At 34.4% G+C, this 27976-nt stretch overlaps 1 protein-coding gene across 1 annotated transcript; it reads left to right on the top strand.

Moving 5' to 3' along the window:
• Positions 1-38: 38 nt before the first annotated feature.
• LYPLAL1 (lysophospholipase like 1) lies at positions 39-27877 on the top strand. Its single transcript, XM_006188154.3, has 5 exons — positions 39-175; positions 5101-5200; positions 19300-19469; positions 26968-27083; positions 27533-27877. Exons 1-5 carry the CDS (start codon positions 82-84, stop codon positions 27767-27769), a joined length of 717 nt encoding a protein of 238 aa, XP_006188216.2. The 5' UTR covers positions 39-81; the 3' UTR covers positions 27770-27877.
• Positions 27878-27976: the final 99 nt, after the last annotated feature.

Below are 27976 nucleotides of genomic sequence, written 5' to 3'. Positions count from 1 at the left end.
ACGCCCCCGCGTGCGTACGTGCGCGCGCCCGCCAGACGGCGTCGGGGCGGGGCCCGGGAAGCTCCGGTCTGGATCAGAGTGATGGCGGCTGCGTCGGGCTCAGTTCGGCTGCAGCGCTGCGTGGTGTCGCCGGCTGGGAGGCACAGTGCCTCTCTCATCTTCCTGCACGGCTCAGGTGGATTACAGTTTTCCGTCCCGGTTACTGCAGCTTGGGAAACGTTCTCCCTCGGTTCCCCCAGTATTGACCTAGTGGAGGAAGCGCTGGGCCCCAATAGGGAGGGCCCGGTGCACTCGGAGAGGGTGTCCCCTCGCTACCCCTGCGGTTGTGGACACACGGGCCTGGTAACCTGTCCCCAGCCGTACCCCCTTGTCCTCACTTCTGGCCCTGGTGTCCCGTCACTCGGCCAGCCCTCTGTCCACATTCTCTCATTGCAACCCTTGCTATCCCCCGATTTCTCTCCCCCAAGTTTAAACAGGGCGTGTTAGAAAGGTAAGTCTTCTGCTAAAGATAAATACATTATTTAGTACTTTTCAGAGTCAGCTATTAGTGATTTGAGTTTTCCACCGCATTGGATTATGATCTCCTTTCTGTAAGGCACCTTGCCAGGGCTGGAGTGCCTTTCCCCTTTTCCTCTCTTTTCTGCTCCCCCTTCCTTCATTCTCTTTCCCCCTCTTACCATTAAACCCCCAAGATAAAGCTCAAGGTCAAGTGTGAGTCCCAGGGGCAGGGTCCTCTCCTTCCACGGCCTGCCTTTGTTAACGTGTGCCTAATTCTGTATAGCGTTTCTTACACATCTGTAGTTAAATTCTGTCTTCCCCACTTCACTTCTTCCTCAAGAGTAAGGACCCCTTGTTTTAATCTTTGCATCCCAAGTAAGGGGCCTAGAGTAGGTTCTTGGGAAATGATTTTTAAAGAAATGAAATGCAGCCTGTGTCCTCAGGGGGCCTACCTAGAGTTTAAAAAAAAAAAATTTCATTTAGTTTGAGTCAGCAGTGGATGGAAGATCACAAGATGGTGTATGACTTACTGCCAAGTGAATTGTAAGGAAAAAACTCTGGCTAGGCACTATTAAGGCATTCGGAAGATGAAGAGCTTGTTAGGTTTCACAGAGAAAGTGGTCTTTGGGCTAGGACTTGTGTGGGCTTAAAGAGGAGGGTGACTGGGTAGTGGAGAGGGTTGTAAAGGTAGAGGCTAGAGACCTGGGAATGGGCAGTTGTGGGAAGTATTCTGATTTTAAAGAAGAGCTTGGGTGGGTTGAACAGTTTTCCCAAAGTCACTTGGCTAATTGCTGTTGAGTGGTGGTGGAATTGGAATTTGAACCAAGGTCTTTGAGTCCCAAATCAGTGTTCTGAAGAAGTTAGGTGAAAAAACTGAACCAGGATGAATCATTTTGGAAATAGGACAGAAAAGGGCCGAAGATGTTTAAAAGGAAAGATTTGACTGATGAAATATATTTAGAAATGAGGTGTCTAAAATGACAGGAGTTCTTTCCAACTAGGAGACTATTACTAATACTATTTGGGGTTTCAAAGGTGTTCGTTTATAAGCACCCAGAAATTCCCCAGGACCAAAATCCTTTTAATAAATAAATAATTTCACGGTATCTTTAGGAAATACTCCTAAACTTCTTGTTTGTTTGTCTCCCTGGACCACTTTGCTTAAAGTTACTATTCTAACTCTTCTCAATTTCAAATTACTGACATTTTTAAATTTCTAAATATATGTCTCTGAAACCCAGAGTTGTACACCTATGTTTTTTCTCCTTGTACTTTGAACATTTATCCAAGGAATTCTGCCAATTATGCAAGTATAATGCAATTCCTATATATTTCAAGCTCCATTGTAGTAAATAGAACTCCTATTGGGACTGTGATTTTACATTAGACTATAATATATGTGGTTATGTTATAGGATATGTTTGGCTTCTGGTTAATCCAAGTACAGGCAAATCAATTTGAACAGTTTTACCACACTCTTGGAATCAGGTGCTGGCTTTTTAAAGAGTAGACTTTGTGAATGGATGGTTGCATGTTTTGTAGCATTCAGTTTTGCTTTTCAAGGTTGAAAAAGTGTGCTTAGAGGCAGTTTAAAAAAATTGTAAAAGCTTGAGGTTCTTTTCTAGTGTATGGCAGACAGAACATCAGTCATACAAGAGTATAAGTGATATATAGCCAACTTAATTTGAATGTTTCTACCTCCTGAAATACTAAAGAAGTACCTTCTTTCAGGATGATAAAAACAAATGATAGTTTAATTAACTTTGTTCAGCTTCTCAGATTAGATTAAATTAATTAACTCTGTTATATGTTCTTTTAGGACCCTGTGGCTCTCCTTCCAGTGGTATCCATCATATTTGTAATTACCTAATTTAATGTGTGTATTCCACACTAAACTCTAAGGTTCACGCGGGCCCAAACCATGCCTGACTTGCTTTCTCCCCATGTAGTCAGTCTCAGGGAATTGACTGAGTTGGCTCTTACCGAAGTCTCCAGTAACCTCTGTGTTGCTAAATACAGTGGACATTTTTCAGTCAGTCTCTCACTTGAAGTGTCAGCAACTTTCAACTTTCTTTTTAAAACGCTCTCCTGGTTCTTTCTATCTCTGTTGGCTCTTTGTGGTTTATTTCACCTGGCCATTAATGTTGGGCTTCCTCAAAATTCACTCCTAGGTCCTCTTCTCTTGTCCCTCTACATTTTTTCCCCAGGCTAAATTCTGTACAAGCCCATGGATTCTATTCTTACATACATACATGGGACACAAATGTGTGTCCCCATTTTAGATCTCCTTTGAGCTCTGGAGCTGTTGATCCAACTGCCCAGGAGTCACTCATGCATTAATCCATTCATTTAAGAAATACCAATGACATGACCACTGTGCAAACAGCACACTGTTCTAGGCTGCGGGCATACAGCAGTGAACAAAATGAAGAAAAATCCCTGCTCTTATGGAGTTTACATTCTAGTGGAGGCAATTTACACAGTAGACAGTAATGAGTTCTATGGAAGAAAAGAAAGCAGGATTAGGAGGAGGAGAGGTATGGGGGGATTACAGTTTGAAATAAGGTGCTGAAGGTGCTAAATATTTAGCTAGACTTAAGTGAGTGTATCATGTGGACGTTGAGTTAGAGTGTTACAGACAAGGGGAAAGCCGGAATCTTCCAGGCACAGCTGTTGACCTAGCACGCCTGGAGTGCGAGGAGTAGGAAAAGTTAGCTGAGAGGGGACTGATGGCAGGTAGCGTGGGACAGGGGTCCGCAGACTTCTTCTGTGAAAGGTCAGAGAATAACCATTTTAGGTTTTGTGAACCACAGGTCTCTTTCACAGATTTTTTTTTCCCCTTTTTTCTTTAAAAAAAAAAAGTTTAAATGTAGTCTTTCTTAGCTTTTGTCTCTTAAGGACCTGGATTTTGTCCTTCAGCTAGCTACGGTTTGCTCAACCCCTGGTGCAAGACCTTGTATGCATTACAGAGAGGTACCTCCCAGCGTGTGTAGACCTGCTGCTTCTGTGTTTCCTGCCTTGGTGTGGAGCGCTGGCCAGAAATCTCCCCTTCATCCTCGAAACCCCTTGTAACTAATCTGGGGCCAGTTTCCGTGAATTTTGTCTCCTTAGGGTCTCTGGTATCTATTTCTGTGCGCTCCACTCCTGTCACCGCATTCTCAGCATCTGTCTCCTGCACAGTCGCCTGCTGACTGACCTTCCCTCTTTCCGGTCTGTCTGCGCACAGCTTCCGGTGTGTCTCCACAGCTTCCGGTCTGTCCTCGCACAGCTTCCAGAGTAATCTTTAGAAGCGCGCCCCCTTTCTGCCAAAAAAACGCCTTCACGACGACTCCGCGTTCTCGGGCTTTGTCGGGATGTTAGGATTCATCCTGCGCTCACGGCTCTTCTCATTTTTCTCCTTTTCTGCTCTTAGACGCCATGCTGCTCCTTCCTGTGAAGGAGTTAACATTTGCCACATCCGGCCTGAGATGCTTTCCTTCTACTCTTCACCGACCTGTAGATCTTAGCTCAGACCAGTCAGCAGCTGTCTGCTGAACGCCTAGTCCTTGTCAGTCCTGTTCTCGGCATTCGATGAACAAATGCATCGCTGGCTGAAACACAAAATGAACCTTGCTTTGTAGACCTTAAATTCTAGTGAAGTTATCGTTGAATCCTTAACTGGGTCAGTTAGAATATAATAAACCAATGAAGCGCCAAGCATGTTAACGTTGCAGTGGTTACATTTGTCTTTCACGTTCATTTCTGTGATTATTTGACTAATGTCTGTTTCTCACAATAAACTATACAGTCTATGAGAATAAGCACTTTTTCTCCCCGTCACAGTCCCATCACTGCCCCTCTAGCAGCCAGGGCAGTGTCTGACACATTAGTAGGCATTCAGTAGATAACTTTTTAAACTGCTGTCTTAATGAATTGATTGGAAAATTGGAGTTGTTACCTTTAAAATTTTCTTTTTAGGACTAAGATAAAATGAACCTATATTTCCTTCCATTTTTATGGAAATACACATACATTAATTCTTGCATGAGTTTTAGTTGTTTTTTTAACTTCGGGATGTACAATCATTATTTTAGGTTATGTAAACATGTTGCCAAAATTAAATTCTATTTCAAGTTAAAAAATAAAAATATGCTGAGTACCCCCTTTCAGGGAATTTGTTGTTTTAACCAAGAAAATTGTTTTAGGTTGTTCCAACTACAAAAGTTTATAAGCACTTAAGGAATTTACTATTTTTAAGAGTAAAATAAGAAATGACAGTGTTTAAAATCAGATATGGAAAGAATTTCTTTTTTAGAAAAATCAATTTACTTTATTTGTTCCTATTATATTATTTAAACAAATGAAGAAATCTAAAACTCAAGCTTAAACAGTTTTTTAAAGTGATCAGTGGGTGAAGTCAGGAATAAAATAATAAAAATTATTTTTAACTACTGATGCCTGATTAGTTCACATTGATAAATCAGTTTCTATACAGTTATTTTTATTTGTGGAGGTTTTTATATTCCTTGTTCCTGCCCTTGTGTGACATGAAAGTTATAGACTGCTTTTGAATACACTATTGTCAAAGTGTTTTAACTTAATTTAGATTTTGTGATTCATCAGGTGATTCTGGACAAGGATTGAGAATGTGGATCAAGCAAGTTTTAAATCAAGATTTAACGTTCCAACACATAAAAGTTATTTATCCAACAGCTCCTCTCAGGTATGCAGTAGTTTAAATCACTACTCAGTATAACTCTGGCATAAAATAATGTATAAATCTACTAGCTAGATGTTTTTTAATTCTGTATTTAAAATATTTTAAATGGGGGTCCTTTTTTCCAGAACTTTTTTTTTGGGGGGTGGGAATTGTTCTGTTGAACCAAGTTTTGCTGGATGAGTAATTTATTCTTTGTGAAGCATTCCCCGAAGCTCTTAACTGAGACTTTGTCCCAGGCACAGTTTACAGAACTGTGCTTCCTCTGGCCCTACCAATTGTTCATCTTTCAAACTCTTTTCCCCTTCATTCACCCCCTAGAAAAGCTAATAACTCCAACGAGCATAATCTTTCTAATAATTTAGTTAAACCAGAGTTCATAATCTCTGGAAAAGGGTTTTGTGGCATTCTTTCTACACTTCAAAGGATTTAGAAATAATTTTAAGCTTTTTGAATCAGTAAACCAGATAAGATATTTAGGTCATACAACCTGTAGATGTGTTTAACAAAACGCACAGTCATAAGACTGGTATAGTTTTGAAGTCAAACGACTTTTTTATAATTATGAAGTTAGCGTCCACATAGTCTTTTAAACTGGGGTTTGCGAATTTTTTTGTGTGTGAGTGAAATGATGTGCTGAGCTGCACAAGCCAATCTGATTTCCCATTATCTGTTCTTGCTTTGTTTTTATTAGCACACTGTGTGCGTTTGCAAATGCTTTGCTTTATTTTTCTATTCACTTAGTGTTAAGAAGTAGAAACAGAACTTAAACGACTTTTTTATATCCACTATGAAAATTTTACTTACCTCAGTTAATAGAATTAAAAGAGGTAGAACAATAAAATGATAACTTTGTTGTAAGATTTAAGGTTCAAAAAAAATTACTATTTTAATATAATTTTAGAGGTTTAGTAATTTGGTAGTGCAAATAAAAGACCTAATGGTCAATGGGTTATTTTTGTGCTATAAATTGAATGTCTGAAAATGTCAAAAGAGCTTGTCATTTGCTATTGGTTCTTTAGGGCGAGTGAAGTTAAGAGGGAGGAAGACAGTGGTATTACCACAGGGATGAGAGAGAGAAGTTCATTTCTGCCTAAATGGATATGTAATTGGCTGATAAAACTGAATGGAAGATCACTGGAAACCTGATTCTAGGAATTAGTATTTTTTCAGCTTATGAATTTCATGTCATCACCCATTGTGATATGAATTCTAGACCAATGTATCTCATACTTAGGCCAGAGATATTTCTGAGAGTTCAGAAATTTTCATGTGCTCTAAGCATTATTTGTAGGTAGTATTGTGATTTAGTAAAATCTAAAAGCACTGAAATTTTTTTACTGAATTCATGTTAATTTTTTATTGTATGTTTTCATAGTCAATAGGTATTTGGACAGATCATCAAACATTTTAGACCATGCTAATCAATGAAATGTACAATAAACTACATACGTACATTTACATTTTTTGGCATCACATTAAAAAAAGGAAAAAGAAATAGGTAAAATTAATTTTAATAATGTATTTTATTTAACCAGTTATATCAAAAATATTATCATTTCAATGTGTAATCAATATGAAAGTATAAAAGTGAGAAAATACATTATTTTGTTCATTTTCCTGTTGTAGACTATTTTAGTTTTTAGCCTCAGTTTATTACTATGCCTACCTATTTATCCTGTTTCTTACTTTCCTTCAGGATAAATTCCTAGAAAGTACAGAGGCCTTAAAGTAAATTTCTTTTTGTTTAGAGGATTAACTTTTCCAAATTGTTTTCCAAAAATGGAACAATTTGCATTATTGAACTTAGCTTGTTATTAATGAAAGATGCTTAGTTTAAAGAAGTAGATAGATACAAATGTGTAATTTTCTTGTACATTCAAATTTTTTAATTTTTTAGATCAAAAATTGTGGCTTTTACAATAATACCTACTTTATAATTTAACAGCCTCACAAAGATATAACATTGGAAAGAAAAATACAAAGTTCTATCAAAACAGGAACAGACTACTAATCTGTGGATCAGTTTTAATCTTAGTTAATGGATATGCGCTTTGAAAATGTATTTGAAGTCACATTTATGTTATACCATTTATATTTCAATGTATCATGTATTAATAAGAGTAAAACATATGTAACACATATCCAAAGTGACAAACACAGTAATAAATAGACAATAAATTCACTTGTTATGCCTTGTAACTAGTTTGAATAAAAATTTGGTATGTACTATACAACATGGAATTTTTGAGAAACCAGTACTTAATTAAAGAGGAAGAGCAAAAACTTTTAGAAATAGGTCATCTAATTCTTAATTAAAATAAAATTGTAAGGGCCATTATTGAAGAATTTGTCAATTCTGTGTCTTAGTTTTCACATGTCTGAAATGAACCGGTTGGCCTAGATCTGTCAAATCATTTGCAGTGACTTTTTGAATTTGGGGACCCTTCAGATTTTATTGAGTAAAGACAGGTTAAAAATCAGTAGTAGTATTTTTTGCTACAGTTGTTAGACCAATAGTTCAGAGAAATATCCAGGATATAAGATTGTTCAGTAGGAGATTGAAGATACATGGAATTATTGTTGTATAGTAGTTAAGAATGCGGTTTTGGATTAGGCAGACCTGTGTTTGAATCCTGATTTCTCTACTTAATGCTGTAAAATTTTGAGCAAGATATTTCATCTCTCTAAGGGTATCCCAGTTTCTTGAACTATAATGTAAAATGGAGATAATTATATTTATCTCAGAGTTATGAGAATTGAGTATACATAAATTCTTCAGCATGAAGCCTGACATAAAATAAGTACTCAATAGATGTTAGTTATTTATAGTAGTCTGTGATATCCTTGTGGGCAGAATGTAGAAATATCCAAGAATTAATTACTGATAATCCTTGAGGAAATTTTCTAGAACTATGTTTCTGGATTGTATTCTTAAGCATTATTTGGGTTAGCAGTTTTATTTTAATTTAGATGAAGAAATACTGTTCAAACTTCCAGACAATGTGAAGCCGAGAAATACAGTATGTCGAATAACAAATTGAAATCTAAAATGATCTGACAGTCCAGTGTAGGGATCCACAAAGTATGTCCCATGAGTTAAATATGACCAACCACCTATTTTTATAAATAAAAATATTATTGAAACACAGCCACAGTCGTTCATTTACGTATTACGTTTTGTGCTACAAAGCAGAGTTCAGTAGTTACCGTAGAGAGTATATGATCCACGGATTTTAGAATATTTACCGTCTGGCCTTTACAGAAAAGGTTTGCTGGCCCCTTGTCTAGAGCAGTAGCTTTCAAACTTTGATAACTCCAACTCACAATGGAAAATGTATTTTACTTGCTGATCCTATACGCACACTTCAGCAATTAAAATATTACAGCTGCCTGAGGGTGGGGTTGCCAGATTTATTTAGTAATTAAAAAGCAATATTTGGGACACACTTACACACAAAAATTATTTATTGTTTATTTGAAATTAAAATTTAGCTGGTGTCCTGTATTTTATCTTCAATTCCACCTGCATTTTACCACAGAGAATTTGATTTAATTGGTTTGGGGTGTGACCAAAGCAGAAAGATTTTTAAATTGTAAGAGCTTCATTCTAGTGTGGATTTTAATACACAGCCAGAGGTGAACTCTGCTGGTCTACCAGTCATAAAAACGAGGGCACTGTGGTGGAAATGTAATATAAGCAGTCATTACAGTAGAGATTCGTAGAGCAGATTCTGGGAAAAACTGAAAATTAGGGGAAATGGGAAGATGGTGATGAGAGAGAGAAGATTATATGATACAGTGATCAAACATGGAGTGTGTTTTATTTGAGGCATTTTAAGTTTAGCAAACTGGCAAGATTTTCATGAAGTAGCATCCAATTAGAAGGATTTTTTTTTAATTTTATAATCAGTTAGGAAATTGGAGTTTTAAACTGGAAGGCAGTTGTTTTCAAAAGATACTGTTCACAGTAAGACTCAACTGGGAAATTTATTAAAATATGTATTTTCAGGTTACCACCTCGTAGATTCTGATTGATTAAATATGAACTAGAACTCGTAATTTTCATTTTAAGGAACATCACTTCTGGTATAACTGGGTTCAAAACGTTTATCAACAGTTTATATTCAGATTTACTGGCATATTTGTAAAAAACATAATAATAATAACGGAATCTTCCTTCCCACCCCCGAATACTGAAACAGATTTTTTTGGGTGTGATTTGGCTACCTTTGTAGTTTTTCTTCATCAAAATTTTAGAGCTACTAATTTGGAAAATAAAGGTTAATTTGAAATGGATTTTTAAAAACATTTTTACAGCACATAACTTTTTAAAATGTCTTTATTACTTACATGCTTGAGATTATTTCAGATGTTAACTTTTAAGTATGTCTATATTTTTAAATGTTCCCTCTTCTGATTAATATTTTAATTCAGCATTAGCAGTTAACAATGGAATTGTAGCAGTGAATGCACTTCTTAAAATTTCTACTGCGTGGTATATATGCCCCTACCCTTTTGGGGCCAGCAAGGTGAATTCTTTTACAATGTTACCACTATAAACATTTGTTTCCTACTGAAACTTTCAATCAGGAGAGATGATTATCACCCAGTTTAAACAGATAAAGGTAAGTGTTAGAGTTTATTTTAGATTTACACTAGCTACATGGAATATTTAAATATCATTGTCCCTTTTTTTGGATAAGCACTTTTTATTTAGTATTTTTAAAGCTTCTCAACCAGAGTTTTTCTGTTTACCTTTTGCTTATCATTTCTTCCCAACTCTTATGTATCATTGACTAAAAATTGAGTATATTATTTGGCATCTTTATTACCATTTTTGTGTTTTTAGACTTTATTTAACTCTTTAAGGCACAATTCCCTGTCATCTTCTATGCAAAAAGCCTTTTTGATCTCTCTCCACATTTTACCATCTTTCCTTAAGAATTACTCACTTCTTCCTCTGGGTTTAAATGTAATTTACATACCCAGTAGATGCCCTCTTAGCTGACATTGCCGAAACCATAACGTGTTGACAAGAGAGCAAAGCAGTCTAAATGCAAAATCCTTGATTTTTTTTTTTTTTTTTGCAGTCTTTTACCATTGACCACCACATACCTGTATTCGAGAAGACTTTAATGACTAATCTTTGTTGATATTTTCAAAACATTTTAACTTTGAATATTCAACTTAGTTTCCATAGGAACAGAACTCTTTTATACTAACCTGTTTAAAAATAAATAATTTCATGGCAATAAAAAATAAAAGTATCATAAACAAATTGGGGACCATACTCAACTGACCTGTACCCTATCACTGTTTTGAATAATATTTACATTATTTTATTGCAATAGAAAATGGAACTTGCGTAAACATATCTGGGAACAAACTTTGCTGACTCTTGCTTGGTAAACATAAAAAGCATAAAGCTCAGTTTTTTAAGAGCGAAGGTACAAGGGTGCCTAGAATGAAGCATTTAGCCAGCAGTGAGCAGCAGACATGGAAATAGACAGCTTTGGTTAATCCTATGAGGCAGTTAAGTGGAGGTCAGTTAAGAGAGAGAATACTTAGAATACTGTGTCCTAATTAGCCAATTTTTTTCGTACCCTGTGCTAGAGTAATTTTTGGAGCAGTTTAGATCATAGTCATTTCTGTATCCCTATGCATAGGGATACAATATCCTAAGTACTTAGCACAGAGCCTGACAAATAGAAGGCACTGAATGTGGAATAAATATCTTAGAGAATTTGATCTAATTTAAAATACTGTACTAGGAATAAGCAGCTGTGGGTATTTGCATATAAATACTGATATTTTAACTGTGTAATGATTTAACTGCTCATATGAGTTTTTTTTTAAGTGTTTTGTTGTAGTAAATGACATAAGAAGTGTAGTTCCTGAGAGTTTGCAGTTACTTATTCTAGGACTTGACCAGTAATAGAATTAATCCAGAGTGAGCATGAGATGAGTTCCTTGTGGTGTAAATCATCGTGGACCACTTTTAACTAACGAGTCCCAAATTCAGGGAGTCTGCATTGTCATTAAGCCTAGAGGTTTTAGTTTGGTTTCCAAACTTCAGAAGGCTGTTTGATAGGATATTATTAGAATAATCTGGCGCTTAACAGTGTACTCTGCCGTTTCGGGATCTCTGAGTGATACTCCAAACAGTCTGCTTTGTTTAGGCAAGGAGTTTGGGCACAGATTTATTGACCTTGCTTTTGTAGCATAAGATGGCTTCATTTGGGAGCACAGAGTAGCTGCTGCCTTCCATCTACTGTGACACGTTTCTCGTGCTGCTCATAGAAAGAATCCTGTATCATCTCCTTTGGTATCTGGTAAACAGCATCAGAAGGCATGTGGTAGGCACTCGACTTCCTTAACTCTCACTCTTTTTAATGTAATTGGTACTTGATAAAAGTTAATTTTAACAGCCTTTTTAAAAGTGCATCAAGCTTTCATGCTTTGACATTTTGCTGCATGCTTTCTGACATTATACAAATTTATGGTTTTTAGTTTCTCTCCTGTGTTTTCTTCCATCACGTGTGAACCTGTAAGTTTTTCTCCACTGTAGTATTTCACTGACTGGCTAGGTTATTCCTAGCCGGTATATTCAAAATATCACCAGGCTTTTTAAATCTTTCCAGATGCCACCTAATTGGTATGCAGGAATAAATGGCCTGTTCACTACAGTTTTATCCTAGAGTGTATCCAGTCTCCCGTCAGTGAAATGATGCTTGCTGTTATGTATTTTTGCGCAAGCTAGATATTTATAGAAATGAATAAGAATGAAATGTTTAAGTGGGTTTGACTGTGTTGGCTTTGGTATGGAATGCCACACATATTTCCACAGAGGTTAGAGCAATTTACACTCCTACCAGCAATGCTTGACAGTTCCATTCATTTCACATCCACATAAACAATTTCCCTTGTCAGTCTTTTTAACTTTAGCCAATCTAGTGGCTCTGTATTGGTGTATCGTGCTTTTAATTTGTATTTCTCTCGTACTAATGATGTTGAGTATTGTTTCATATGTTTATTGGGATATCCTCAAAAGAAGGGCCCACTCATATTGTTTGCCCATGTTTTTATTTGTCTGTCATTTACACATTGATTTGTTAGAGCTGTGTCTTTTTTTGGATAGTGTATTGTTGTTGTTGTTAGATATATGAATTCAAATATCTTGTCCCTGTCTGGTTTGCATTTTCACTCTCTTAAAGACATCTTGTGAACAGAAGACCTAATGTGTTTCTTTAAAAGTAAAATTTACAGTAAAATGCAAACATCTTAAGCATACAGTTCAGTCGGTTTCTATGAATGCGTGCACCTGTTTAACTACTTCAGTTACAGAGAATGTTCCCGTCACCCCAGAAAAAGTTTCCCTGTGCCTCCATCCAGCCAGTTCCTACCATGCATAGGTTACCATTGTTCTGCTTTCTATCAGTGTAGGATAGTTTTGCCTGGTCTTCAGTTAAAGAGAGTAATTTAATCTTTTATGTCTGGCTTCTTTCACTCAACCTAGTGTTTATGTGTTTATCAATAGTTTGTTTTAAAAATCCTCAGTAGGTATTATGTGTGAGTATACCACACATTCTACTTATGTATTCTGCTGTTGATGAATGTTTGGATTATTTCCAATTTTTTTAATTTTATTGTCTTCCCTTATTGTGCTTGTTTGAACCTTTGATAAAGTGTTTAATAGAGTCAAGGAATGCCTTCCTGTGTAATCGTAGAGGGGAAATGTTCAGTATTTCACCATTAAATATGTTGTTAGTTATAGGTTTTTTTCTGTGTGCCTTTTATTATATTAAGGAAATTTATTTCCTTGCCTAATTAGCTGAAAGTTTTATGAATAGGTTAGATGCTTTTTCTGTATTTTTTTAAGATAATCAGGTTTTTATCTTTATGTTATACTTGTCATATGTATTTTATCAAAGTGCATTTAAAATTCTATCAAAGTTAGAATTTTTGTTTTCAGCAGTCATACATACTTTAAAGAACTTAAGAGAACAGTAGTCTATTATATTTATCCAGTTGTGGTTTATTACAGCATATCAGTGTGTGTGTGTGTGTGTGTGTGTGTGTGTGTGTGTATAATATGGCTTTTAAATAGCCCATTTTATTTTATTTTACTTTGGGAGGGGAGGAGGTAATTAGGTTTACTTATTTATTTCCGTTTTAAAGGAGGGACTGGGGATTGAACCCAGAACTTCATGCACGCTAAGCACGTGCTCTACCACTTGAGCTATACCTGCCTCCCATCAGTATATTTTGATTAAATTGTGAATTGCCGTTTTGACTATAAGATACTCCTTTTCTCAACCTTATTTAATGGATGTTTTCAATTAGCTAAGTTAGGGCATATTAAAATTAAAGTAAGCAATTAGCTGCTGTGTTGATTTAAATGGAAAATGTTGCATCATTTTTTATTATGTTAATTCAGACTCTTTAAATGAAGTGCTCAGTAAAGATTTTTATTTCTATGACATACTTTAGCTATATTTGTAATGAGATGTTTTCTCAGTTTGGGTTTACTAGTAAAATTTCCATTTTAAAAATAACAATTTTTTAACAAGCCATTAATAATTTATATGATGATATAGTTTCTTGGTGTTTCGAAAAAATTTTAAATAATAAGATTCAATCAGTATTGCCTTTACTTTTTGATTCACTGTTTTTCCACATAAGTGCATGTTTGTATTTTTCACTAAACTTGTATTTTGAAACAGGGTTAGGCACTTTTGATTTAGGTTAGGTAATAATGGGTTTATCTTTACCCCATCACTTAGGATTCGTATCTGAAGCGTGATACTAGGAGCGCTCCCTCCTGATAACAGTAGATCTGTACACAGGTACACTTCACTGGTCAGGAGCCCTCCTGAAAAAATGTTATTTGGGAGAAATAATTTACTTCTTTAGTAAGTATTTTAAATAGTACACTTAAATATCTGTTAGTAACATAAAAACTTGTTTTCTTAGAAACATGTTCTTTTTAAAAAATCAACAGAAGAAAAAATTGACCTTTTTCTAGAAATCACAGAGTGGATTTTACAAGAATTAAAGTCAAAAGATGTTCAGATCAAAATAAGATAATTTTAGGGAGTCTCTTATTTCTGGCTGACAAAAATTATTCCCAAATCACAAATGATTATTGATGTTCATCATGCAACAAATACTAGCTCTTGGCACTGGGGATGTCACTGTGGAAAAGAGCATCCTAAGGAGAGGGAATGTCAGGTGCCATGTGCCTGGAATGTGGTGAGTGCTGGGGAAGGGAGTGGAATGAGGGGAAGACTGGAACCAGATGATGTTAATCTGAAAGGTTATGAATGACCTTTGGATCTTATGACTTTTAAGGAATCAAACTTGGTGTCAAGCTGAATGTCAACTCTTTTTCTTTTTTTAAACCTTGGACATTTGTTCCAGCTTAATATTTTGCCAGTGTGTATGTGTAATGGTTTGATTGATTGATTGATTGGGGAACCACACAGATGTTCTTTACCAAATATTTATTTATTGCAGTAATGTCTGAGCTAATAAAGAGATTCATGTGAGGAAGAAGGTGAATGAGTATAACACATGTGCCAGTTTGTTTAGCTGCTTTAAAAACAATCTTTTATGCTTTATTGAAAGGTTATTCTAACATCTTAGGAGAGTTAAGCATTCTTGATCATGTTTCCTTAACAAAAAAATTCTAATTTGTTCTTTGTCTCATCACATTTTTCCAATTATCTCCTTTGATCAGAATTTTAATTTTTTTAGAGAATTGAGAGAACAAAAAGCTTCAATATTAGTAAAACTTACATTCAGTGGAGCATCTATCTCTAATTAAGTAAGGCACTGTCAAAGACAAAAAGTTAAGTGAATGCCATTTTTTTTCTATTAATGGCTGAGTTCCCAGAATGATTCATATTTTAGCCTATGATATCATCCTTATTTAAGGGCTTCGACAGACAAATAAACACTTAGAAAAGTAGAATAAAGTGAAAAGGGAAGTAGAAATAAGTCAAAAGAGTATCAGACCAATTCAGTCTTCAGCCTGAGAGCTGCATATTGTTTTCATTCAGAAGATCACTGTGATTTTAGTGACAGTTTGAGTACAGTTTGGGATTTCATTTTGTCCGACAGTGACATTAATGCTCTATGGAAAGCACCTGCTTTCATTTTTGGAGTACTTTAAGAAAGTTAATTCTGAGAAGGTTTTCTGGGAGGTGGGAGGCTTGAATGTTTTCTGTCTTCTTTCCTCTTCTGATTCCAATTTATCTACTTCTCTTGAGCCAGGCAGCTTCTGAGGTCAGGAGGCCTACAGGAATGAGGGAGAACTTAGGCTTCGCAGGAGTCCCAGTAGGGAGCTGGTGTAGGATTTTATCTTCTCTGCACCCAGTGCACCCACTGAGTGCCTCCAGATGATGCAGGAGAAGCTTTAGGTAAGGACCAGAATGTGGTGGATCCTAGGAAGAGCTCAGTCTGCAAAAACCTTCCCTCCTCTCAGATTCATGTCATAAAAAGTTAACTTCCAGGCAGAAATGCAGTATTAGTTAAAATCCCACGAAGATTTTTAAGAAGGGTTATTTGAAATTATTTAAAAATTTACTAAATAGTTGATTAATTTCTTAGAAAGATAAAGAAGAATGGATACCTGAGAATAGGCAGGGCAAGTCTGAAAGACTTGCAGTGATGATGGCAGGGAGAGGGGGACCACCTTACTCAACCTCAGAACATACTCTATGTGTACATATCATGTTTCTACATGATAGATACAGTCAGTATGACCCTGACACAGGAGAAGACAAGTAGATCAGTGGAACAAAATAGAGCCTTTCTTAACCAGAATTTTTCACCTGAACTGCAGAACACAAAATGACTCAAGTCATTTTCTTGATTTTTTTTCCCAAGGATAAACCAAAACGAATACCATTCTAGATGCATTGGAGAGAAGTCCATTCATTATATACAGTAAATGTAGTAGTCATTAGGGTTTAATTCTCTGATGGAGCCTAGAAAGACTAGATAATCAGAACTATAACATAGCAAGGGTAAAATTTATGAGAAAAAATTATTTTTGTTTTTTTAGGAGTAGTGCAGGCACAATTTGCTATGCAAATGGGTGGAAATGAATTTGAATCCTTAGGTCACTTTATGTATGAAATAAATTCCAGAAAAATTCAAAACTTAAATGTAAAAATGAAAACAAAAATCCTAGAAGAAAATCTCAGGTTCTATATGTAAAAATGTATGAATTGAGAAACCTTAAATAAATCAGAAAACCCAGAAATGTAGTTTAATTTAAAACAAAGGACAGATTATATCAACTGTGAAGCCTTTTATCTGGTTTAAAAAAAGGTAGCTACTTTAAATACATTATGTCAATATACAAAAAGCAGTTTGAAAAAAATACTTGAAATACAAATGAAAAATATTTGTGTTAATAATACACAAAATACTCCTCTAAACTGATAAGAAAGAAGTCATAACCCCAATAGAAAAAAAAAAAATAGCCGATGATATGAATAGGTAATTCCTTTATCTGGAGTTCTAGAGACACAGTGGTAACTGCAGTGATGGAAATCCCTCTGGTTACTTGGGAAGTGAGTGGGAATTGCTTGCAAATGGGCACTATGGAATTTTCTGAGGTAAAGGGAATGTTCTCTATCATTATGGACATGCATCTTCAAAAGTCTTTGAACTCTATGTTTAAAATGTGCACATTTATATGTGTAAATTATACCTCAATCAAGTTGATTTTTAAACTACAGTTGGTACTTGTAAATGGTAATCTTTCAAAGTATGTTAGTATCTTTTAAAGTATGTCGTTAAAGGTAAGGATATTCCCTTACCTTTCTTGTAGAAAGGTGAATTTTTGTAGTCTTTGTGGAAGCGTTAAAAATTAATAGCTTTCAATCCTGTAATCCTGTTTCTCAGATTCTATTCCATAGGAATAAAAGTCCCCATATGTAAAAACATGTATGCAGTTGTATTTGATGCAGGATTGTTTTTAGTGGCTAAAACCTCGGTACCAAATAAATGCCTGTTAGTAGATGAATGGTTAATTACATTGTAGAACATCTTCATTATAAGGCATTATATAGTTATTTTAAAAGGTGGGTAAGAGCCGGATCAGATGAAAGGATTTTCTTGAGGTACTGTTAAAGGAGAAAAGCATGATGTGCATAACGAAACCAAATAGGCTTATTTCATTTCTGAAAAGCAAATAGTGCTCCAAAAAATATAATGGAAAAAAAAAGTTTTAGTATATGTGCAAGGAAAGCATTCAAAGATACATTCCAGATCGTTACCATAGTTCACCTAGAGTGAAGGGCAAGATGTGTGAGGGCGTGGGAGAGGAGGAACAGAGAGATGAGCAAAAAAATAAATAGGATTTACCTGACAAACAGCAAAGCAATACACACACACAGTATCTTGTGTTTGTAAGATTTCATGTATATGCATTAATAGGAGAAAATATTAGGGTTTTATATACTGACTTATAGGGATATTCATAATATACATTCTAGTTTTAGAAAGTGTGTTGCAAAGTCATGTTTATAATATCATTATAGTTTAGTAAATGAACAAAGCATTCTCTGTAGATGAGTTCTTGTTAAATCTGAGTCAGAGCACCTTTCTTGTTTCCAGATTTCTTTGTTTCTCTGAGAAACTTTCTAAAAGATTCCTCCTGATTTTTAGGCTCCTTAAGTGGAGATATCCATTTATTTTGGAATGTTATGACCAGTACAGAACAACGGTTGTGTAGTTCTCCTGTTCCCTTCAGCACCACCCGTTGGTGCTAAGGATGAGCAGAGACTTCAGAGTCCTGCTACAGCGGAGGAGAGGATGAGAACTGACTATTTCCAGCTCCTTGGGTTTGCTGGAATTCCTCTTGGTTTTTCACTAAAGTATATGCAGGGAAGCACATTCAGGTCTCAACTGGTGACTTTGCCGTTTTTTTTTGTTGTTGTTCTGTCTACATTTTATTCATTTATTTCACTTACACTGGAGGGTGAGAATATATAGCTAAATTTGAGATGGGGCAAGTAGTAGAGGTTATTGGTCTAGGAGACACCTTGCATCTGTGGTCACCATTGTTTAGATTTCTTTCAAGTTGTAATAGATACTTTTGCCACTGTTTCTGTTTCTTGTGTGTTCTTGCGTATAACATAAAACCTGTTTTTTCACTGTCACATAAAGAGAAAATAAGACTTGTGAAGTGAAAAGCTATAAGCTTTATTAACTCTCCTATTCCTTATCTTTGAAAAAGCTATAGTTCTCCATGTGTATCTTATATATCCCCATGTACTTTTCTGTGTTTGCTACTGGAAACTCAGATTGTTTTCATTCCCTTCATTTACTTTTACCAACGTAGGACTTGAAACAGGACCCCTTAACCCTATTGTAATTGATTAAAGATTCTTTGTATCCTATGAAACTCTCATTTCAAGGTTCTTAAGAAGATTTAAGAATAAAAATGGTTGCAACTCTTGATTAAAAAAACCTCAAAAAAACTGAAGACCCCTATTCAAAGGACGATCTACCTGGATGTGATCAAGAAAGTCTTTAAATTACTAACTTAGCTTTCATACTTATGTGCTACAAATTGACCACCTTTTAAAAGCACTTGTGGTAAATTATTTTTTCTACTCTTGAGGTGTTGACTTTTTGCATGGACAAACATTATTCATTTAGCTATGCATACTTAAATATTGATCTTTACATTGAAAAAATAAGGATTAAAGTCTATCAAGCAGGAAAATTTTTTTAAATAGTAGACCTGATTAATCAGTCATTTAAATTGAGTGGAAAAAATAACATGCACACACAATATATAATTCCCCTTTTTTTTTATAGGGATTTGGGAAATTTAAGAATCTTTAAAGATGTAGAGAATTAAGTAAAGATGATGAACTGGAATTAGTAAACATTAATGGAACCCATGTAATATAGAAGAGTTAAGGCAGTAAAGAAGGAATATTTTTAATATGAATTCTTAACTTTCAAAACTTGGAGGAAATTGTGATTATTCATAACATTAATTTTTTTAGAAATTAAAATGTTTATTTTAATTCTCTCTCTCTCTCTTTTTTTTTTTTTTTTTTGTTTGTTTTAAACAGGCCATATACGCCTTTGAAAGGAGGAATCTCCAATGTATGGTTTGACAGATTTAAAATATCTAATGATTGTCCAGAACACCTTGAATCAATTGACGTAATGTGTCAGGTGCTCACTGATTTGATAGATGATGAAGTAAAAAGTGGCATCAAGAAGAACAGGATATTACTAGGTAAGATCTTTAGAATTTGGTAATTTAATTTTTCTCACTTTTGTTTAATTCTATACATTGACTTTTACTTGAAACACTATTTAGAAGCACCTTATGTATTATTTGACCTATTCATAGTTTCAGATAAACTTTTCATATTAGGGGTTTTTAAGGATAATAGAATTATAAACAACAGGTCATGAAACTTTAAATGATTTTCTTTTTAATAATAACATACTTTAAGAATCCTGTGATGGTTGAATTTTTCTTTCTAGTTTAAATTTCAATTAAGAGATTATTCATTTCAATTGTTAAAACATTTTATTTTAATTAGCTCAAGTTTTATGAATATATTTAAACTATTATCATCATAATTAAGATAAATTAGAGTACTTAGTCAAAATATAATATGAAAAGTAAACTCTTCAGACTTAATATCATAGGAATAAAGTACTTATAAACTTTTGTTAAACATGTCTTTAGCACTCTCTCTTCCCAAGGGGATATAACATGCCTTTATGTAAGTTCTTTATTCTGCTTACACTCTTTTCTTTTTCTGTAATCATAAACTATTAAAATATCTATTTCTATAACATATACAAAAATGAGATGGACTATATAGAATTCTGAGAATGATACAGGATGGATTTTTATGAAAGAGTTATTTCCAAATAACTTTAATTTATAGAGTTATATTTAATGATGAAATTATAAAAGCAAATTAAGTGTCTCCATCACGTTCTAAATAACATTAAAATAATAATCCTGTGTAGACAGGATTTGGGCAAATTTATAAACTTCCTTTGTGTTTGTTGAAGTGCTGAACTATTCATTGAGTTGAGAAGCAGCATGGCATAATGGATGGAATCCATTATTTCTGTCTTGGCTTCAGCATCCACCATTGTTAGTTAAAAGCAATGTGCCCTCCAGCCCTGTAACATCACCTTTATGGGCCTCTGTTTCCTCATCAGTGTTTAACTCTACTTCTGTGTTTTTATGTTTAGCACCTATGTTTAACTCCAATAGAGATAAATATAAAACATTATGGGAGTACTGGGAAGAGTATAGGGAAGGGGGAACCCAACTCAGTCTAGGGGATTAACAAGAGTGAATTCAAAATGTGTGAATATATAACAGAATCTGTCATTCAGTCATTTAGCAAATATTTTCTAAGTTGCTGCTGTGTGTCAGGCAGTAAGTTGTATGTTCAAGGGGACACACAGATAAAACAAGATCTATACCACAATTGTTTACAACCTAGAAGAGCCTGTGAGGTACTTACAATGATAACTGGAATGCCAGACAATCTAGGTGAGTGCCCTAAAGTGACATAACTGACAGCTCTTCTAAGGGAATGATCATATATATTCATTTTTATTTCTCAGGACCCATCGCAATGCCTAGCACAGGGCAGAACATTTATAGTGATTTATTGATCTGATCAATAAATTGATGATTTAAGTAATTAAGTATGACCGGAATTCAGATGAAGAAGGCATAAGTATTTGGGGCTGTTAGAGAAAAATTTAATAGGAAAGTATCAGAGGCATTTGAGATTTTGAGATGTGCAAATAAATAAAATTTTAACGATTGTAGTGTAGGTCTGGGCATCAATAATGATATGAATGGTAAATGGAGGTAGAAAAAGTAGTGCTTGTTGCTTTTGTCTGTGTGGACCTTAGATGGCTTTGGCAGAAAATTTGTTGTCTGACTGGAAAATGCCCGTTGACTCTCATAGCTGGACCAGCAGCCTGAGGAGCACGATGGTCATGATAAAGATGGGTTAACTCAGAAGTTCACAACTGCCAGCTGCTTCATCACTTAACTACCTGCACTGAGTTTCTGCTCCTGTCTGTGAAGTGGGGATAATAACACCGTATCTATTTTACTGGGAAATGATGTTATAAAATCATTGGCTCATTTTATACTCTCAGTAAATTCTTCTGGTTTCCCTTTTATCCTTTATAAGTAATTGAGGAGAGATGATTAAAAAATGTCTTTGAGTCACAGAGTTAATTAGAACTGTGCTTTAGGAAAATTGATCTGGCAGAAGGAGTAAGTGAAGAGATGCGAAATTGGGTGTGGGAAAACCAGTTACTGAATTGATGACTGTAGGGTAATAAGTAATGGGATGACAGTGGGAAGACCAAAGGTTAGTATAAGAAATTGCTTTAAATTAGAATTAGAAAATCTTCATACGCAAACAAGTAGAAAATATACTGATGAGAACTCTTAATGCACATGCATTAAGAACGCATAGTACTGAATGGTAACTGCATATCTGCTCCTCTTCCCTCAGCCCTCCTCCTTCCCCGTATCTGTCAGTCACCTCATCTTACTCATCTTTGAAAAGAGGCTATGAATTATAAGTTAAGAGGGCTGGTAAGAATTTTGAATGTAGGTTTACTTCATTTTGAAGCTTATTATTCTTCCATGTAACTGAACATTTGTAAAACTCTTACTACACATTGTCATATTCCTTTCCCAAAAAAATTGTACTGACTGATACTTCTACCACCTATGTTATAATGTCCATCACTGAATAATATTGTCTTGAAAAATCTTTGCTAAAAATAAGTAAACAAAAGTGGTAATTAATTTACCCTTAGTTTGTTATTTTCCATTTAATTCTGTTTGTTATGTTTTGACACAAAAAAGCTATTTTTAGCTGTCTCTTGTTTTCCAAGTAATTTCAAAGATTAAGAAAGTATTTCTCTAGAACTTGAATACGTACTCAAATCGATTTTCTACTGGCTTTTCTATAATATGATTTTTTAAATATTTAATTTTTTGATTCATCTGGAATTTATTTTAGTTTTTTTTTTACCGTATCATGGAAGGTTTTAATTATTTTCCTAAGTACCAAGAGAAAAGTACCTTGTGAAAAGATGATCTTGTTTATAAAGCAATCAGTAATGGGGTCAGTGTTTTAACAAAGCTCCACTGAATTTGTAACAACAAAAGTTCTTTTGGGAAGGGTTATAAATTATTATAAAATTATAAAATTTGAAATTTATTGTAAAATGTATATAGTAAGATATTTATATACCCTTATATAAATATAAAATATTGGGAAACAAAAATTTTTTTTAGGATTTGTGAGATTAACTAATTAATTTCTATAAAGCCTCTTCCTCAGCTTGAGATATGAAGGAGACCACAGAAGTGTAGATCCAAGGTTGTTCGTCCTTGTTACCTGTATTGTTATTTAATCAGTCAGTGAAGATAAATCTTCAGTAACAGCTCAATAGAGTTACACACGTGCATTTCTGTGTTGGAAGATAATGATGATACTTATCTTAGAATTGTGATGATTCAGTTAGCCAGTTCCTGTGAATGAATTAGAAACGTGCCTGGCGTGTAATGTTGAAAAAACTTTCTTACTGTTATTACATACTCTGTACCACCCACCGCATGGTCACTCCCGATAGCAAAAAGGCCACAGTGGCCCTGTGCTGCCATTTGGAGACTCCGGGAGCTAGCGCCACTGTTCCTTCCCCGCCAGCTTTTTCCTTCCTCTGTGGTGCACAGGCTGTGCTTCCCCCTTTCTTTGTCGTTGCTCATAGATTTAAACAGAAGTTACTGCTTCATGTTTTCCTACTGGTTTAATCCTTTTGTAAAGTGTCTATGGTGGCACATTTTAACTTAAGTAAAATTTAAATGCTATTTATAACATCTTAATGAAGGAGGGATTCAACAGGAAGTCAAAGAAAAATGCATTTGAGATGCTGAATAATTTTTATTCAACATATACAAACAACATAGTGAGACTAGATCATTTATTTGTTTTTTTTAAACTTTTTTTTATTGAGTTATAGTCAGTTTACAATGTTGTGTCAATTTCCAGCGTAGAGCACAATTTTTCAGTCATACATGCACACACATATATTCATTGTCACATTCTTTTTCACTGTGAGCTACCACAAGATCTTGTATATATTTCCCTGTGCTATACAGTATAATCTTGTTTATCTATTCTGCATATGCCTGTCAGTATCTACAAATTTCGAACTCCCAGTCTGTCCCTTCACACTCCCCTCCCCCTTTGCAACCACAAGTTTTTCTATGTCTATGAGTCTGTTTCTGTTTTGTAATGAATTATAAGATGAAAAACTAGAAAAATAGAAGATTAAAAAGGAAGAAATAGAGATAATAGTACAAAAATTGTTATCCTTATTGATTTTAATAAGTGTTAAAGTTCCAGATTTAATATCATACATTATGTCCTCATGGAATCCTTGTCTTAAGATGTAATTACACCCAATATAGCTTTGTAAACAAAAATATTCTCTATTTGAGTATGTGATAGTGCATTCTTCTTCTGTGATTCTATTTTGATTAATGATATTTTATTATATTAAGCTTAGCATCCTAGCTAATGTAGAGATGGGACTAGAACCCAGATCCATTGACTTGGTCAAGAGCATTGTACCATAATGAGATTCCTTTTATAGCCACTAGGTGGTGATAATTTGTTGTTAAAACTGACATAATTTAGGTTTAACTTTGATCTAGGATGTATAGAACCTGATAAATGGTAATGACCAGATTATAAGAATTTTGATAATGTGAGCATATTATCAGAATTTTGAAGCAAGGAGAATCAAATGCTTCTGGAATTACACCTGAATAATTTACATGGATGCTCTAAATACCCATCATGAGGAAAATGGTTATAGGAATAATGATCTATTACTACAGTTGAATATTGTGTAACCATTATATACTATGCATACACATTTAGAAGGTATTTAGCATGTGTTCAGAGAATAAGAAAATAATTATGGAGTTTTGTAATTCTGTTTAGACATTTGAATCAATATTACATGAAAGAAAAAGTTAGGTGTAGGGTGTAAAATTGTACATAGACTGAATTTAACCGTTAAAATGAATTTTAAAAAACATGTCAAATTATGTATGAGTAGTGAGATTTTGGATCATCCACTTTATTTTTGTCTTTATGGTGGAAACACTTTATGCAGTGGACCTAAATTAACATATTAATTTTATAATAAGTTTTAAAATTAAACTGAGGGTATAGTTGGAATTACCAAGATGAAACCTAGCTCCACAATTTCCATGCTGCCTTTTCCTGACATCATGTAAGTTTCTTCTGAAGCTCTTGGAGCTAAAACTTGAGAATAATAGCATTCTTCTACTTTATTTTAACATATATATCTTAATTAAATGACTTAATATTTCTTCAGCAACAATTATCAGAACTTTAAAGGCTTGGGACTGCTGTTTTAATGGCTTTCCATAGAAGATAATAAATATTTTGTTTATCTTGTAAATTTTACATAAGAGAAACTACAGATATGGTGGGCATAATTTATATATTTCCAAATCTTCTTAAGACTTTATCACAGTTCAGTTTGATGAATAATTATATGTAAATCAAATGAGAGCATTGTTGAAATTTGGAGGCAGGATGGATTTTATTGCATTTTTAAAATCCTGTTCAATTGACGATAAACTTGAATTTTAAGTTTTTCCCCCACTCTGGATTTTGTTTCCAGGTAGATTCGATTAGTTTTCCCAGTATAGTTTTTATACATTGTTTCTGTTTTATTTAACTTAAAGAGTTCATAAAAGCTGGGTTTATTGTTTTTTTTAACATGTTTTATTCAGCTTGTTAATCTTAAATGTATGTTGAAATGTTAAGTCTTGACATTTTAATACTTCTCCAGCAACTATAAATACACATTATAACTATTACCTACAATGAGTTTACTATTTGGTATTTACTTATCGAACAGTATATTTTATATTGCATTTAGACACTTAGATGGAAATTGAATTCAAATAACTAGGCCTTTGTGTTAAATTTTCTTCTATTAGAAAAAAATACATAAAGTCCCTTTTCACACTAGTGTCTGCCATGTTAAAGGTGATTGTCAAAGATGGCTGATGAAGAATCGCAGACGACCTCACAGGATTATAAATGGATAAGGGACTTAAATTGAATCTTAAAATAACAAGTTTTCAATGAGTACATTTTTCTTCATTGTAAATGTTGAGAGTTGAACAAGAGGTTAAATGTCTATAGGATGCATTTGTTTGTTCATAATGACATTTCATACATGCAAAAGCATTTCTTAGTTTTTGTTGTTGCTATTAGGCTGGTCCCGTCACGGGCTCTGAAACCACACAAGGTGGTTAGGCTACCCTGGTCAATAAAAATGAAGTGATGGGGTGGGTGCATTTAATGTGTGAAGTTTTCTCAGAAGGTGTGCTTTAAAATAATTTTTGAAATATGTCTTTGCTTACCAGTCTATTTTTGTTCACATTTTATCTTTGGTGTGATTTAGAAAAAAAATCTTTATCACATTAAAACATTACATTTAATGATCTTAGCAACAACGTTATTTTTTAATGGACCATTAATTTTGATTTTGCTCCATTCATGAATTTTGAAGCTTTTTTTAATCATTGGTGCGGCTTAGATTATCTAGAACTTCATTGTGCAAAATGACAGCCCCTAGCCACACATGAATATATGAACTTAAATTTTAACTGGGTCAAATTAAATATAATTGAACATTTAGTTCCTCAGCCACGCTAGTCACAGTTAATATGTTCCTTAGGTACATTTGACAAAAATATAATTCATGCTCTTGAATTTCTCCAAGAAATAGAAGCTGTGTTCCTACAGCCTTGTTATCTATAACATACGGATCTCTTTTAAATCATGAGATGTCTTTTAACTCTCTTTCAAGCTGGGGAATATCACACCAAGTCCCCAAGCTGAAGTTGGGCCCCCTCTCTGCCACGTCACATCATGCACCTACCTCTGTATGCTGTGATATATCTATTGCTCCTCCAGCAGAAGGGTCCAGCTCTTTTAAGCTGCATATCTCCTCCAGTGACTAGTATCACTCCAGTGACACTGTTTGGCACATAAAAGACAATAAAAGCTTGTCAAGTGAGATTTTTTAAAAACTACATATAGGTATGTATGTTTTAATTATACCATCACAAGTCATTTTCCAAAATAATGTTAAAATACAAAGATATTTGAACTAGCTCACCAATGTTTTGATCATCCTTCTTAATTCCAAGATCACTAAGCACATATAATATGGCAAGCACTAGAAATATAATCCTCATGGAGCTCATAGCTTGGCAAGTAAGACAAAAGGTGTATTGTAGTTGCAGTGTGAGGACTCATGAATATAAACAAAATATAAGTAGATATTAGAAGTTTAAATAAATAACAGTTGTGCTATGACTCTTATTTTGAATTATGATAATTATTTTTACTTGATGACCAACAGTTCTTTGTTCAATTCTAGCTCCTTCTATAACAAATTATTTTACCAGTGATGACTTAGATAGAACAGTGTTATTTACTGATAGCAGGTCTTTTTCCATGAGATCTAGAGTAAATTTCTTTTTAACATCGTATCTCTTTTAGGTCTCCGAACATTTATAGAGGACTGGCATAGCTGTATCTCGTTCTAAATTATCATTGCATATATTCTGCTTTTTCTGATAAGTGAATTTTTGCTCTTTTTAGGAGGATTTTCAATGGGAGGGTGCATGGCAATGCATTTAGCCTATAGAAATCATCCAGATGTGGCAGCAGTATTTGCTCTCTCCAGTTTTCTGAATAAAACATCTGCTGTTTACCAGGTAAATTCCAGAGTTTACAAACAAAACAGAAAAGAAAAAAAAACTGATGAAACGTTTGCACATTGAAACTAAAACAGAATTGAAAACAAGTGCTACGCAGAACATTCCTGGGAATTTATGGCCAAATTAGTTATATTGGTTAATTCTAGTTAGTCATTCATGTTTAAGAAATGCTCTGTCCAAAGAATATTGTTAAACAAAGTATCAAAGGGGAAAGGATAAAAAAAAATGTGTATGGCATATATACATATTAAAAATATAGATGATTATAATGAGCCCCTGGGCCTGGCCCACCCTGTGCACCTCCTACAGCATACCACTGCCTCATTTTCCTTTTTAAATACTGAAACTTTGGTTGGGTTGGAATTTTTCTGCCCTCTCTGATTTCTAAGAATAATGTTCTTAAATGAATTTCTTCAATGTTTCCATTTTTGTATTCTCCTCTCTAGGCTCTTCAGAAAGGTGATGGTGCACTTCCTGAGTTATTTCAGTGTCACGGTACTGCAGATGAGTTAGTTCTTCATTCTTGGGGTGAAGAGACAAACTCAATGTTAAAATCTCTAGGAGTGAGCACAAAGTTTCATAGTTTCCCAGGTCTTTACCATGAGTTAAGCAAAGCTGAGCTAGAAAAACTGAAGTCATGGATTCTTACAAAGCTACCAGGAGAATTGGAAAGACAAACTTAATGAATCAAGATTGATGTGTTAATATGCATGTAACGTCTTTATGAAAAGTGATTTTTACTGCCAAATTCTAATTTGATAAATAGTAATTAAAATACTAAGAAATACCAACAGTTTACTGACTTATTAGTTATTAAAATGTTTGCACCATGGAGAGTAGTATAATTTTATCGATGGTAAACATTAATTTAGGCAGACACATTTTTATAA

The sequence above is a fragment of the Camelus ferus genome, chromosome 23 (assembly GCF_009834535.1).
Source record: "Camelus ferus isolate YT-003-E chromosome 23, BCGSAC_Cfer_1.0, whole genome shotgun sequence".
In the NCBI taxonomy this organism is placed as follows: domain Eukaryota; kingdom Metazoa; phylum Chordata; class Mammalia; order Artiodactyla; family Camelidae; genus Camelus; species Camelus ferus.
The sequence above is the reverse complement of the archived record's forward strand: the minus strand, read 5'-3'. Positions and strand labels throughout refer to the sequence as shown.